The sequence below is a fragment of the Schistocerca gregaria genome, chromosome 4 (genome assembly GCF_023897955.1).
Source record: "Schistocerca gregaria isolate iqSchGreg1 chromosome 4, iqSchGreg1.2, whole genome shotgun sequence".
Classification (NCBI taxonomy): domain Eukaryota; kingdom Metazoa; phylum Arthropoda; class Insecta; order Orthoptera; family Acrididae; genus Schistocerca; species Schistocerca gregaria.
In genome coordinates this window covers 507107180-507122502 of record NC_064923.1, presented here as the reverse complement: position 1 = coordinate 507122502, position 15323 = coordinate 507107180, and the positions used below count along the sequence as shown (strand labels likewise).

Sequence of the window (15323 nt, the reverse complement as noted above, 5' to 3'; positions counted from 1 at the left end):
ATGCTTTGTGGATACTAAATGAACCTGTAATGAAATGTGCTGTTCTTCTGTGAATCTTCCCTATTTCCTCTATCAGCCTGATCTGGTGCAGATCCCATACTGAGAAGCAATATTCAAGTATTGGTCGAATGAGTCCTTTTGTAAGCTACTTCCTTTGTTGATGGATTAAACTTCTTGAGGATTTATCCAATGAATCTGTGTGGCATCTACCTTATTTGTGATTGATTTTATGTGGTCATTCCATTTCAGATCACTTTGTATGCATACTCCTAGATATTTCAAGGAAGTAACTGATTCCAGTGATTGTTCTGCAATTGTGTAATCATACAGTAATATGTCTTTCTGTCTATGTTTTCACAATATGTTACATTTCCTAATGTTAAGGGTCAATTGTCACTTCTACACCAAGCGTTGATCCTCTACAGGACTTCCTGCATTTTGAAACTTCTCTATCTATACTACAGCATCATCTGCAAAAAGCCTCATGTAAGTTATGACAATATCTATTGGGTCATTTATATGTATTGTGAAAGTAATGATCCTTTAACACTCCCCTGGAGCACACCTGAAGTTACTTTTATGTTTGAAAACTTCTCTCCATTCAGACGGACATGCTGTGTTCTGTTTGCTAGGAACTCTTCAATACTATTAAACAGTTGGTCAGATATTCCATATGCTCATAGTTTGATCATTAGGCAGTAGTATGGAACTGTATCAAATGCCTTCCAGAAGTCAAGGAACACAAAATCTACATGGACACCTCTATCTATTCTACATATTCCTGAAGCTTTTGGATGAACAGAGCAAGCTGGGTTTCACCCAGTGAAGTATGTTGCTTCCTACTGAGCAATTTTTTGGCCTCCAGCAGTGTCGTACTACATGAGCAAAAACATATTCCAAAGCTTTACGACGGACCAACGTCAGATAGTTTTGTGCATCTGTTTGATGATCCTTTTTGGGAACTGGTAATACCTGTGCTTTTTTTTCATTCATAAGGAACACTTCACTCCTTCAAAGACCTACAGTACACTGCTTCTAGAAGAAAAGTGAATCCTTTCACATATGCTACGTAGATTTGTATCGGTACCAAGTCAGGTGCAGTGACCTTCCCTCTATTGAGTGATTTCAGTTCCACATCTTTGCAATGTCACCTATTTAGTAAGTTTCTTTTCTCTGACTTTCAGTTGTCAAATCTTTTTTGTTTCACATAGGCTGAATTGTGTATTTTCACCTTTAACTCAACGTAACATACTTTGGATAACTTCTGCATTCCCACAGCTGCGCTTTTAGTGAAGCTGGCTATTCAGTCAAGCTTTTCAGAGTGACTTCATATTGAGTGAGAGCATTGATTCCTTTTCTAAACCCAGAAAGGACTCTATATTAATCTGAGATGCCTTATTGTTTCTTACAGTATGTATTTTGGTCAGTAATTCAAACATCATCAATCACTTGATGTTAATACCACAAAAACTGTCTCAAGTGCCGCACTGCATTGCACACTGTTCTTTTAATAATAATTATCATTAACACCCTACAAGGACCTGTGCATAGTTTAACTGCTGCAAAGCCAACCATTTTCTCAATTCACCACTTTGTTGCATTTATTGAAACATCACCTAAAGCAGAAACGCACATACCAGATAGTTTCATGTCATGGAAATTTGAATGCTCCAAAACTGAATAGTTCTTGCCAACAACTTTTGCCGCTGCACTCCATGCATTTACAATGACTGGCAGCAAAGTTCTGAAACTTAAGTTTTACAACATAGTCTTGCCATGTTAACTAGTTCTTACTTTCCCACCTCAGTTGCAGTTTGATAATAGTATCAGTACATTGTATTTAATATAAATGACAACATTGCCAACTAGATGGGTACTTTTTTCAGATTATAGCAAAAAGACATAATTTGAAATGGAGAGAGGTATCTCAGCTGTCTGATCTTCAGAAGAAAATTGGATTAAGTCTTGAAGAAATATCTGAAGTTGTGTGCAGTGCATTACATGAAGAGCCATACACAAAAGAAGAGGTATTTCTCAGCAGGCTCTACTTATGTTTTTTATAGCTATTTTAGGATTGTGTAGTACAGGTAGTTAAACAGAATTTTTGATCTTTATGATTTTGTTTACCATTAACATTTAGTCTATATACATAAGTATGCACTCTGTTTCTGATACAGCAAAAATAATGCTGACTACGTAAATAAATTTACAGATTTGCAACGAGCTTGAGGTGAGTGAAGAAGAGCTACACGAGTACTCTCTGACTAACAACACCACACACATCAGCAAATTCAAACTTCGACAGAGGGCCCTCCATGTGTTTCAGGGTTTGTTAAGACTAATGTTTTGTTAAAAATCAAGTTTCTAAGGACTTCAGCATTTTATTGAATTTGAAGCATTTGCTAACATTCTTCTAAAGACATTCACAAAATTGAATGTTATATATGATACAGACGCTATGTATGTAACAGAAAATTGTGAGTTAGTTTTAGATACACTAATGAGCCAAGCTTAATGTCTTTTTTTTTCAGCATACACTCCTTCAAATTCTTTGAGCACTTGAACAGTTATTTCTGTTGCAGTATTGTGTGTTCCTTGCTGACATTGTTTCACATGCAGGGGAGGAGGAACATACTCAGAGAGTATGAGGAGGAAGCACAGTTATCTGCAAAGTTCATGCTGTTTAGATTATACAACCGAAAATTTAGGCTGGATTGGTACTGTAACCTGGATACCTTACTTTCTTTGAAAATGTACTACTTGAACAAACCTGTGGTGAATTTGAATCTTTCAACCCTTTCACCTGTTTCTTCCAAACTTGACAGAGGCTCTCCCAAAATACTGATGTGCTGGAGCCCATTCCATCTACTTCCTGGGGCATATTGCCCAGTTGCAATTGATAAACCGTTTATACTAAATGGCAAGCACGTCTGGAAACTCATTGGATGGTCGAGGTGGTGAGCACCAGCTGGTGGCTGGTGGATGCCACAAGTTCCATGCAAACATGAACTTAAGATATGTTTCAGTGAATACCATGTAACACCATGGTGGGATACTGTGTAATACTGTGCTAGAATGTTAAACACTGGAAAATCCAGAATGGAATTCATATATTGTTGTTATGGTGGAATTTTATGTGACACAACAAGAAATGGAAACCTTGGCTTAGCCATCTCGATCACGATTATGATACACAAACTTCTTTAAAAAGAAAATTTCAAATGGATGTGCTCTGTACTGAATAGAGGGATGCTTCTTGAGGCGAAATAGTCACTGCTGGGCAACCTCTGGAGCAGCTGCTACACACCAGTGGCTTGAGTAGAGCTGTGGTGCTCAGTTTGACTAACATCACCTTCCCTAGCTTGTTGTGGAATGTAAATGTGTCTCACATAGTCAAATAGTATCACAGCTCAGATGATACATTAGGAAATGTCTGCACCCAAAGGCCTCAAATATGTTATACTTATTAGCAACGGATAGACTGTTACTCACAACAGGGATGACACCTGCTGTTGCAGACAGGCACAATGGAAAGACTGTCACACATTGAACTTTCAGCCAAAGCCTTCTTTAGAAATTAAACACACATTCTCTCTCTCTCTCTCTCTCTCTCTCTCTCTCTCTCTCTCTCTCTCTCTCTCTCCCTCCCTCCCTCCCTCCCTCCCTCCCTCCCTCCCCCCCCTCACACACACACACACACACACACACACACACACACACACACACACACACACACACACACAAGCACACGTCATGCACGTGATTGCTATCTCTGGCTGCTGCAGCCAGAAGCTGGAGGTAGCAGCCATAAGTGTGTGGAGTGTACTTGCTTGTGTGAATGTGTGTTTTCCTTTTGAAGAAGTATGGGACAAAAGCTCAATGTGAACAGTCCTTTTGTTGTACCTGTCTGCAACTGAATGTGCCATCTTTATGGGGAGTAGCTATCTATCTATCTTGTAATATTGTTGATATTCATACCTGCTCTTTAAGTCATTGTTTTCATGTTCCAAACTAATCAGCAGTAGTAGGTAGTTATAGAATACACTCCACTTTCCAGAACTGAATTATTATCATAAAGGGGATAGCAGGCATCTTTGAGTAGTCCTCCCCATATTATGTTTTGAAAATGCTGGGTACATTGAAATACATAATGATAACCCACTGATTCAAATGGCAACAGCAAATTGGGTATCACAAGCACAAGATTTTTGAAGGGTATCCCATGTAATGCAAAAAACACACCAAAGTTATTTACAATAATTTCTGTGAAAAATTTGGGAAACCCATATGTGAGGGGTAAGCTAAACCCTCTGTCTGATGCATTAAAACCTTGAATAATCATTCAGTGTGGAGTAGAGAAGCAGAAGATTCAGGGTATCAGAATTACAAAATTAATACTGGAAGCAGAGGGGGGGTGGGATAGTGACCTATGTAAGGCTCAGTAACCACCAACATAATCTTCACCTCTGCTTCCAAATTTAATTCAGCAACAGTGACATTTTCTCCCAGAACTATTACTAATGCCAGGTCACTCCAGAGTTACCAAAAAAAAGCGCAAAAAATGTGTCCTTGACCTAGAAGTAAACTATCTTTCTGAGGAAGAAGTTTCTAAAAAGAAGAAGAAGGAAGAAGTGTTGTGCTGTGTCAAAGAGGAAAGGTTGTATAGTTGTATGCCATCTGATAGCAGAAGATTGGTATTATCAGTATACCCCCCTCCCCCCCCCTCCTACACACACACACATACAGTGAGAGAGAGAGAGAGAGAGAGAGAGAGAGAGAGAGAGAGAGAGAGAGAGAGAGAGAACACACGCGAGACAGATGGGGGGGGAGGGATTGGTTTTGGTGGCTTACTACATTGCCCCAACACTCACTGCTGCCCAACTGGAAGTAGGGGTTGTGTTGTGTTGTGTTTTGTTTTGTTGGAGAGGTGTGGAAGTAAGTTGGGGATGAGGAAGGAGAGGGTGGGGTGGACAGAAGGGTGGTTGGTGCTTGGGGGGAAGAGGCATTACAGAAACTCATTATATACAGTTCAATACTTCTCATAAAACATCAGAAACTGTAAAAATAGTTTACCCAAACAGTGAAGTACGAGGGCATTTCAAAAAGTAAAGATACAATGGCTCGCAGTCCTGAAATAGAACATTTATTTAGAAAACATCAGTTTCATCTTATTAACCGGATTATTTGTTATTTTTCGACATAATCACCCCAATTATCCAAACATTTGTTAAGTCGGTGCACAAGCTTTTGTATCCCACAGTCATAGAAGGTTGCCGCCTGTTGTCGGAACCACATTTCAACTTCATTTTTGATCTCTTCATCGTTGTGGAATGATTTTCCACCAAGGTGTGACTTCAGGTAACAGAAGACATGGAAATCTGTGGGTGCAAGGTCCGGGCTGTTATGGCGGATGGTCCAATGTGCCCCATTTGAATTGTTCGAGTAGTGCTTTGGTTATGAGCGCTGTGTGAGGCAAGCGTTGTCATGAAGCAGGCGGACTCCACTTGTCAGCATACCTCTGCGTTTGTTTTGAATTGCCCTTTGAAGACGTTTAAAGTGTGGCAATATGCAGCAGCATTAATTGTTGTTTCAGGAGGCATAAATTCCAACAGAAGAATGCATTGTCTGTCCCAAAAACCAGAAGCCATGATTTTCTTTGCGGAAATCAACGTTTTGCATTTCTTGACTTTTGGTGAATTCGAATGGCGCCATTGCATTGATAGTTGCTTGGATTCAGGTGTATGGTGATAAATACATGTCTTGTCACCCGTCACAATGTGATCACGGAACTCGTCACCTGCTTCAGCATAGCATGTGAGGCAGTTAAGTGCAAAGCCCATCATTTTCTTTTTGTGTTCTTCTGTTAACAATTTTGAAACCCAGCGCACATATAATTTCCTGTACCCTAACTTGACAGTCACAATGTCATAAAGAGTTGTCATTGACATGTCCGGTATGATCTGATGTACACTCCTGGAAATTGAAATAAGAACACCGTGAATTCATTGTCCCAGGAAGGGGAAACTTTATTGAAACATTCCTGGGGTCAGATACATCACATGATCACACTGACAGAACCACAGGCAAACAGACACAGGCAACAGAGCATGCACAATGTCGGCACTAGTACAGTGTATATCCACCTTTCGCAGCAATGCAGGCTGCTATTCTCCCATGGAGACGATCGTAGAGATGCTGGATGTAGTCCTGTGGAATGGCTTGCCATGCCATTTCCACCTGGCGCCTCAGTTGGACCAGCGTTCGTGCTGGACGTGCAGACCGCGTGAGACAACGCTTCATCCAGTCCCAAACATGCTCAATGGGGGACAGATCCGGAGATCTTGCTGGCTAGGGTAGTTGACTTACACCTATTAGAGCACGTTGGGTGGCACGGGATACATGCGGACGTGCATTGTCCTGTTGGAACAGCAAGTTCCCTTGCCGGTCTAGGAATGGTAGGACGATGGGTTCGATGGCGGTTTGGATGTACCGTGCACTATTCAGTGTCCCCTCGACGATCACCAGAGGTGTACGGCCAGTGTAGGAGATCGCTCCCCACACCATGATGCCGGGTGTTGGCCCTGTGTGCCTCAGTCGTATGCAGTCCTGATTGTGGTGCTCACCTGCACGGCGCCAAACACACGTACGACCATCATTGGCACCAAGGCAGAAGCGACTCTCATCGCTGAAGACGACACGTCTCCATTCGTCCCTCCATTCACGCCTGTCGCGACACCACTGGAGGCAGGCTGCACGATGTTGGGGCGTGAGCGGAAGACGGCCTAACGGTGTGCGGGACGTAGCCCAGCTTCATGGAGACGGTTGCGAATGGTCCTCGCCGATACCCCAGGAGCAACAGTGTCCCTAATTTGCTGGGAAGTGGCGGTGCGGTCCCCTACGGCACTGCGTAGGATCCTACGGTCTTGGCGTGCATCCGTGCGTCACTGCGGTCCGGTCCCAGGTCGACGGGCACGTGCACCTTCCGCCGACCACTGGCGACAACATCGATGTACTGTGGAGACCTCACGCCCCACGTGTTGAGCAATTCGGCGGTACGTCCACCCAGCCTCCCACATGCCCACTATACGCCCTCGCTCAAAGTCCATCAACTGCACATATGGTTCACGTCCATGCTGCCGCGGCATGCTACCAGTGTTAAAGACTGCGATGGAGCTCTGTATGCCACGGCAAACTGGCTGACACTGACGGCGGCGGTGCACAAATGCTGCGCAGCTAGCGCCATTCGACGGCGAACACCGCGGTTCCTGGTGTGTCAGCTGTGCCGTGCATGTGATCATTGCTTGTACAGCCCTCTCGCAGTGTCCGGAGCAAGTATGGTGGGTCTGACACACGGTGTCAATGTGTTCTTTTTTCCATTTCCAGGAGTGTAATTCGTTCAATGTGATATGTCTATTTGCACAAATTGCATCCTATGTTCTCTGAAGAAGGGCATCAGAGATCACAGATGGCCGACCTGTTCTTTGTTCATCATGAACATCGGTCCTACCTTCAGAGAAATGACGACACCGTTTCATTACATTTTGTCGATTCATAATTTTCCCATAAACAAAAACAATGTCTTTGTGAATAGCGTATGCCAGAGCGCACATCGCATTTGGTGGGATTCTGAATCGGCGCAGCCATTTTAAACACGACCTACTCCAACCACAAGCAACGTTCAACTGCCGAACGACCTTGAGGAGAAAGCTAATGGTTCAAGGTTAACCCCAGTGTTGCCAACTTGCTCGCATTAACTCTTCTGTTCCTCTGGCGTATGGTGTATCTTTACTTTCCAAAATACCCTCATACAAGACGTGGAAAGTGTTACATTGTAGGTACTAAAGACAGGTCAGTCAGAAAACCCACATAACTAGAAATAAAGAAGCACCTGAATTCAGCTACACATGTGGCAGACATGACCAATTCAACAAATAATTTAAAATTACGTAGCTAGCTTATAATGCAGTTTTTGAATCAGTAACAAACTATAAACTGATTTTTTGAATAAGGTCAACTTTCGGGGATAGTATTTTCAGAAGCTAGAATTATGATATAAGAATTATATCTGTTGACAAGAAGTGTACTACATGCTTGGATATGCAAATGAGTGGTATATCAATGGATCTTCACACAGTATGAGGCACATTCAGCAAGTAATGCAGCAATTTTTTTTAAAAAAAAGCTTTATTCAGGACACCAATGCATCATATTATTCCTCACTTTTTTGGTTACAAAACCCTATTTTTTTAACACAAATCTCCATTCCATGCGACGGCCTTACACCATCTTACTGGAAGGCCTTTATGCCCATATGGTACCACTCTATTGGCCTACATCAGAACCAATGTCTTGCTGCATCAATAATCTCCCCATCATCCACGTACTGATTCCTGCAGGGTGCATCCTTCATTGGGCCTTGGTAGGTGTGAGATCAGAGCTGTAGGGTAGGGTCACAGCTATGTACGGCCAATAGGCACGCGGGACATCAGACAGGTCTGCACCTATGAGTAGAGATGCTCTGGTTTTTTACCAAAAGAAACTCAGTGACAGCTCTCTGCTTGGAATGTATCTCTGTTACAGGTGCCATTTTGAAGACTACATATAGCACTGCCACCTAGCAGAATTTATGAAGCTATAGATACTGAAATGGGAATGTTCCACGATGTCCGACACAAATTCTGCACTTTTCTTCAATTGCAAGAAGCTGGAAAAAATGTGTTACATTACTTATTGAATGCCCCTCATGAATTGGAGTAATGCCATCTTTATTCTGTAACTAAAGAAAAATTATGCTGTGGGTTTCTCATGCAGAGATCGCATTTGAATTGTGTTTGTTTGATAGAAAATTATGTTATGGCTTATGTAAGATGGAGAAACATCTACCCGTACTTGTGCAGTTAGACAATGACAGGATTGTAGCTTATCAACTCTGCATTTTATCATTCTGTAATATTATTGCTCATTGGCCTGAACCCCATGACAGAGTATGGAATTGATGGGTTCAGGAGGACCATATTCAATGCTATGCAGCATTTCTGTGGCCTCATATTACTGCATATTGTTGAGTCAGTCCTGCAAAGTCATACAGCCTTGAGTCAGGAAAGCATGTGCCCTTACAGACCATGTAATGATGTCTTAAACACCATGATATATCAGCATGATGACAAGTCTTGCATCTTCCATTGACACAGCAACAGCAGCAGCAAGAAGCATGCTGGCAGTGGTGCACCCAGTGACAGCATGGGACACACAAATGTCACGATGTCATCAGTCCCAGTACTCCATACAGTGTGACAAGGGATTTACATGTATGGGGAGGCTCTGAGGAAAACAAACATTACCAAACTGCATTTGTCATCATCAAATGGGCCCAGCACCTCACGTTGGTGTATGGTGCCATTGGGTACACAACTCGATCGCCTCTGGTTTACAAAGCTAGTAATTTTGACAACAGCTGTTATGTTTCTGACATATTGACCCTTTCACTGCTACAGACATGCTTTTTGCATTCCATGCTGAGGCAGCTTTTGTTATGGCTGTATTGCTTACCAAATCCTGGTAACACTGCTGAGAGATGGTGTTCTGGCCAATATTAAATACTTACCATCCAATTTTTTGGAAACTATTTAGTAGAAAAATTTGAGTTTCACATAGCTTACAGTCTGATACCTTCAATCAAGAAAGAATTGAATTTCTCTTCTTTGTCTCTCACACTTACTGTGCTGCATCAAATTAAGTAATCATTGCACAAAATTTTAAAGATTTTGCATTACATAAACTTTGTATATGGTTAATTTTAGCTCATACATTGCAGTGAATGGACTGTAGACAAGATATTGAAATTTTATTTAAAATTGAGAGAAGAAGAATGCTTCATTTCATTCTTGAGTTATTGGGCTTTACATCCAAAGGATGGTCACATGTGACACATCCATTCATATCCTTGGGCATCGTGAATCGTGTGGTCATAAAAATCATCGTATCTCATAAATGACTCAAGATATGGAAGCAAGGGTTTTTGCAAATGACCACACATAATAAAATACATATGTTGTATGATAAATACTTTAAACCTTTTTATTATTGTGATGCCCTGAGAAGATCCCGCGGAGAGACACGAGAGTATGGTCGAAAATGTCCAGGACGGAAGCACGTGCATGGAACGTGCCTCCTGGACGAGATGATGGGTGATAACTCCGGAGCAGCATCCATAGGTGCCGTGGACCTGGGGGTGTGCTCCAGCGAGATGGGTCCTGGAGAAGGCAGCGTCACGACTGGGGCCGGTTCTGCATACTTGGAAGCGGTAGCGACGTCGGCTGCATCAACACGTACGGTAGATCGGCAGCAGCGACAGGACTGGCTTCTCGGGCTGGTGGAGGCGAAGGAAGGGGCGGTGGCACCTGCGTGGCCACCACTCGTGGACGCATCTGGTCATAATGGCGAACAACCATGCCATCGTCCGTACGTATTTCACAAAGCCGGCAGCCACGAAGAGCCTTGACCACCCCTGGAATCCATTTAGGGCGAGATCCATACCCTTGTGCCCACACGTCGGTGCACACCGAGTATTTTCCCGCACTAGGGGACACAGCACAAGGCCTGACAGGGTGGAGCAGGTGCAGTAGAGTGCGCGGTTGGCGGCCATGCAAGAGTTCAGCAGGGCTGAAGCGATAAGAACTCAGAAATTGCAGCAGAGCGTCATCTGTGGAAAAATCACTAAGGAATTTTTTCATCTGGCTTTTGAAAGTGCGGACAAGGTGCTCGACCTCCCCATTCAATTGCGGATGGAAGGGTGGTGGTGCCGTAACATGATGAATCCCTTGTCCAGTAAAAAAAATCACGGAAGGCCTGCGAAGAGAACTGAGGGCCATTGTCCGTGACGATCGTGGATGGAAGACCTTCTAGCGCAAAGATTTTGGACAAAGCCAGCGTCGTCGCCACAGTGGTGGGCGACGGACATCAAACAACAAATGGAAACTTCGAGAAGGCGTCAATCAACAGTAGCCAATAAGTACCGAGGAAGGAGCCGGCAAAGTCAGCGTGCACCCGTTCCCATGGCTGCGTCGGATCAGGCCACGGAGAGGGCAAATTACGAGGTGCTGCCAGTTGTTGAGCACACTGTCCACGCGCAGCAACCATGTGGGCGATGTCGGAATCAATACCGGGCCAAAAAACGTGCCTGTGGGCCAGGGACTTAGTCCGAGAAATACCCCAATGGCCTTCATGCAACAGTTTGAGAACGTCTTTGCAAAGAGAGGCTGACACCACGACCTGTGGAGATGCACCATCCGTGGCCAGGAGAACAACACCATCACGAACAGACAGACGAAGGCCCAAGGCATGGTAGTTGTGAAGGGGATCCGATGCCCGGCCCTTGGTCTAGTCCGGCCAACCCCGTTGAACAAAACCGATCATCTGACGCAGGATCGGGTCCCGCACAGTAGCCGATGTGACCTGCAAACCTGTAAGTGGAAAACCCTCGACTGCACGACGTTCTCCCTCATCAATGTGGAAACATGGTAGTTCATCACGATCGAAAACCGGGTCGGGGCCCATCGGCAATCGCGACAATGCGTCAGCGTTGGCGTGCTGTGCTGTGGGGCAATAGTGAATCTCATAGTGAAAATGAGACAAGTGTAAGGCCCAACATTGCAGGCGGTTAGCTGCCTTATCTGGAAGCGATGCCTTTGGGCTGAACAGGAATACCAGCGGCTTGTGGTCGGTGATGAGGTGAAACTTAGAACCATACAAAAAACCGCTGAACTTTTAGAGCATAAATGACAGCGAGTGCCTCCTTTTCGATTTGAGGGTAACGCCGTTGCGCATTGTTGAGGGTCTTGGAAGCATAGGCGATGGGTCATTCCAACCTATCCTCATACCGATGGGCGAGAAAGGCCCCTAGGCCATACTGTGACGCGTCAGTCGCCAGAACCAAGTGCTGACCCGGACGGAATGTGGCAAGACAAGGTGCCAACTGCAAATGAGCCTTCAGGCGCACAAAAGCCTGCTGACACTCGTCAGACCAACAGAAAGGGATGTTTTTGCGTAACAGCTGATGCAGAGGATGAGCTACCACCGCCGCGGATGCAATGAATTTATGATAATAAGCAATCTTGCCTAGAAACACCTGAAGTTCTTTGACTGTAGACGGCCAGGGTAGAATGTTAATGGCCGCAACATGCTGACGTAGAGATGTAGAGGACGTATACCCTCACGGGACAAGTGGAAACCAAGATACACAATGGAGGGTGGGAAGAACTGTGACTTGTCCAGATTGCACCTCAACCCAGCCGAATGCAAAACCCGAAACAGTGCACGAAAATTGCGAAGGTGCTCCTCAGTGGAGGCCCCCGTTGCAACAATGTCATCCAGATAGTTTATGCAGCTGGGAACGGAAGCTGTGAGCTGTTCCAAAAACTGCTGAAAAATGGCCGGCGCGCTAGCGACACCAAATGGTAATCGCTGGTACTGATACAACCCACAAGGAGTGTTGATGACGAGAAATTCCTTGGAAGAAGCATCCAACTACAACTGATGGTACGCCTCCGATAAGTCAAGTTTGGAAAAGAACTAGCCCCCAACGAGCTTGGTAAATAACTCCTCAGGACGGGGAAGAGGATAAGTGTCAATGAGGCTCTGAGCGTTGACAGTGGCTTTAAAATCACCACACAACCGCAGACTCCCATTTGGTTTAGAAACCATCACGATTGGTGATGCCCATTCGCTAAAGGTAACAGGAAGGAGAATCCCTGAAGCTGTTAACCTGTCTATCTCAGCCTTGACAGGTGCACGCAACGCCACCGGAATAGGGCGTGCCCCGAAAAACTTAGTGCGAGCTGTAGTGTAAGAGTAATGTGGGCTTCAAAATCCTTGGCACAACCCAGACCAGCAGAGAACACAAATGAAAATTCAGAACACAATCCATCCAGCTGTTGATACGGAATATCCTCAGATATGAGGTGCACATCATCATCAATGGAGAACCCGAACAACTGGAAACCATCATAACCGAACAGGTTTTGAGTGCCCGTATGATCCACCATATAAAACGTGAGGGGCCTAACAACAGACTTGTAGGCAGTGCAAGCAGCAAACTGGCCAATGGTAGGAATTTTCTGTTTATTATAAGTTCTCAGATTTCACGTAACTGGAGACAAGGGAGGGGAGCCCAACTCCAAATACGTGTGAGAATTAACGAGAGTTACTGTAGAGCCAGCATCCATGTGCATGCGAATGTCTTTATCCAGAACACGAACAGTAACAAACAACTTATTTGTTTGAGAAAGCACACAGTTAACATTCATGTCCGATGCCTCGTCCTCGTTGACAGGAACTTTAGGGGACTGACACACAAAAGCAATGTGCTTTTTTTCCTACATGAATTACACGTGCCCCGACGTTTTGGACACATGGCCCTGTCATGCTGTACGAAACAACGTGGACAAGAAGAAAGTGCGGAACGAACCTGCTTCTGTGGTTGCTGTTTTCACTGCGAGCGTTGTGGCCCAACGCGACGTCGTTTACGCGAGTGAACCGCCGCCACATCTTCGTTCTCCTGTGAAACAGGAAAATTGTCCATGTCGAAAGTTGACTGTACAGCACCTACATCACACCATGCGTCTATCTGCGCGCCAGCAGTGTGAGACACTTCAAAGGATTGAGCAATGCTTAGAACTTCCGACAACGACGGGTTTGGCAGTTGTAGGGCACGTTGCCGAACTTCTTTATCAGGAGCAAGCCATAGAATAGCATCCCTAACCATTGATTCAGCATAAGACTCATTATGAGTGTCTGTGACAAACTGACATTTCCTACTCAGACCGTGTAGTTCTGCCACCCAAGCCCGGTAAGATTGATGGGGCTGTTTATGACAGCCATGCGGGCGGCAACGATGTGGGTGTTTTTTTGGTAATAGTTAGACAATAAGTCACGCATTTCTTGGAAGGACAGAGAGGCAGGTTCCCGCAGAGGGGCTAACTGAGATAGCTGCTGATAGATCCGTGAGGAAATCCAAGATAGAAATAACAACTTACACATAGGAGCGTCGACAACACCGAAAGCCAAGAAGTGTTGCCGCAAATGCTTCTCATAATCCTCCCGGTCTTGAGGGGCCTCGTCATAAGGAGGGAATGGTGGCGGAGAAGAGGAAGACAGACGATGAGTAAGCGATGTCGACAACGCCTGAATAGCAGCCGTCAGCTGTGTTTGTTGTGCCTGAATAGCAACCGTCAGCTGTGTTTGTTGTTCAATGAGCGCTTGCATATGCTGTTCCATGTCTGCCCTGTTACGAACACACAAATCCACAACACAGTGAAAATATCCCATCCTCATCACCAAAAAGTGTTATAACCTTTAATCACCAATAATTGCGTGGATATTCAAACACACTCACTTAGAAACAATAGCTGGTTACATGATAACAACTCAGTATCTCTTATTCGACTGCCGTGCCTTGACATGTGGCCGGCCCCGTTCGTAGCTAGGTGGCGCTCCCGCGCTCAGCCGAGTTGCGGAGCGCCTCTATCGCCGTTTGCGCATACTGTTGTGGCGGCACTGTTAAATGTCATGGCACTGTCACAACAAAAGGTAAATCATTTTGTTTTAACTGAGGAAACTCTTCTTATCAGGCATATGATGATGACCACTCTCTGTACTGTGGGCATGAATACACCTTTGTCACATTAAGACAAGGGTTAAGTAAACTTTCAGTTGACTCTGTGCTGATAATGAGAAGAGTGATGATACAAATGGCTTAAAAAGATTAGCACATTTTGCCCTGTTAGTGGCTGTGAGTAATTTAAAAATTTCTAAGTACCCCATAAATTCTTGTGCTTTTACCACTATTGTTTATGAAACATGGCTGAATGGTTGCAGAACAGCTAGCAGATGACAAGACATTTGACATCCATGCCTCATCTAAACAGGTGGCTATCAGAGGATAGCATGCTTTGTGAAGTGAAGTAACGTAACCATCAACCTGGGATCCAAGTGAGACCAGACCACCATGTAGCAGAAAGATTAAAGTGTTTTGAGGTTCATTGAAGTTTTCTGCAAACGGGAACTGGAAGAAGACAACTTGTGTGTTTTTGCTAACACTCAGACTTGCTCAATTCAGATTGAAATGAGTACTGTAGCATTGTGAACCACTACATTACATTCTTCCTTTTAAGCAGGACCATTTAACCCATTTCATCAAACTAATGTCATTATATGTCATCTTCCACATAATGCTTGCTTGACCACTAGTACCACACAATGTTCACATGTCGATGGTAGCAGGTTATTAATTTGAGCATTCATGGTCTCTATGGGCAGTACAGAAA

At 44.3% G+C, this 15323-nt stretch overlaps 1 protein-coding gene across 2 annotated transcripts in view; it reads left to right on the top strand.

Moving 5' to 3' along the window:
* LOC126365895 (N-acetylgalactosamine kinase) overlaps nt 1-15323 on the top strand; it is a 98289-nt gene that overhangs the window by 57761 nt on the left and 25205 nt on the right. For both annotated transcript variants that reach the window (XM_050008615.1, XM_050008614.1), the window contains 2 exons: nt 1887-2027; nt 2213-2327. In XM_050008615.1, coding sequence (XP_049864572.1) covers nt 1887-2027; nt 2213-2327 — 256 coding nt within the window. The remainder of the gene's footprint in view (nt 1-1886; nt 2028-2212; nt 2328-15323) is intronic.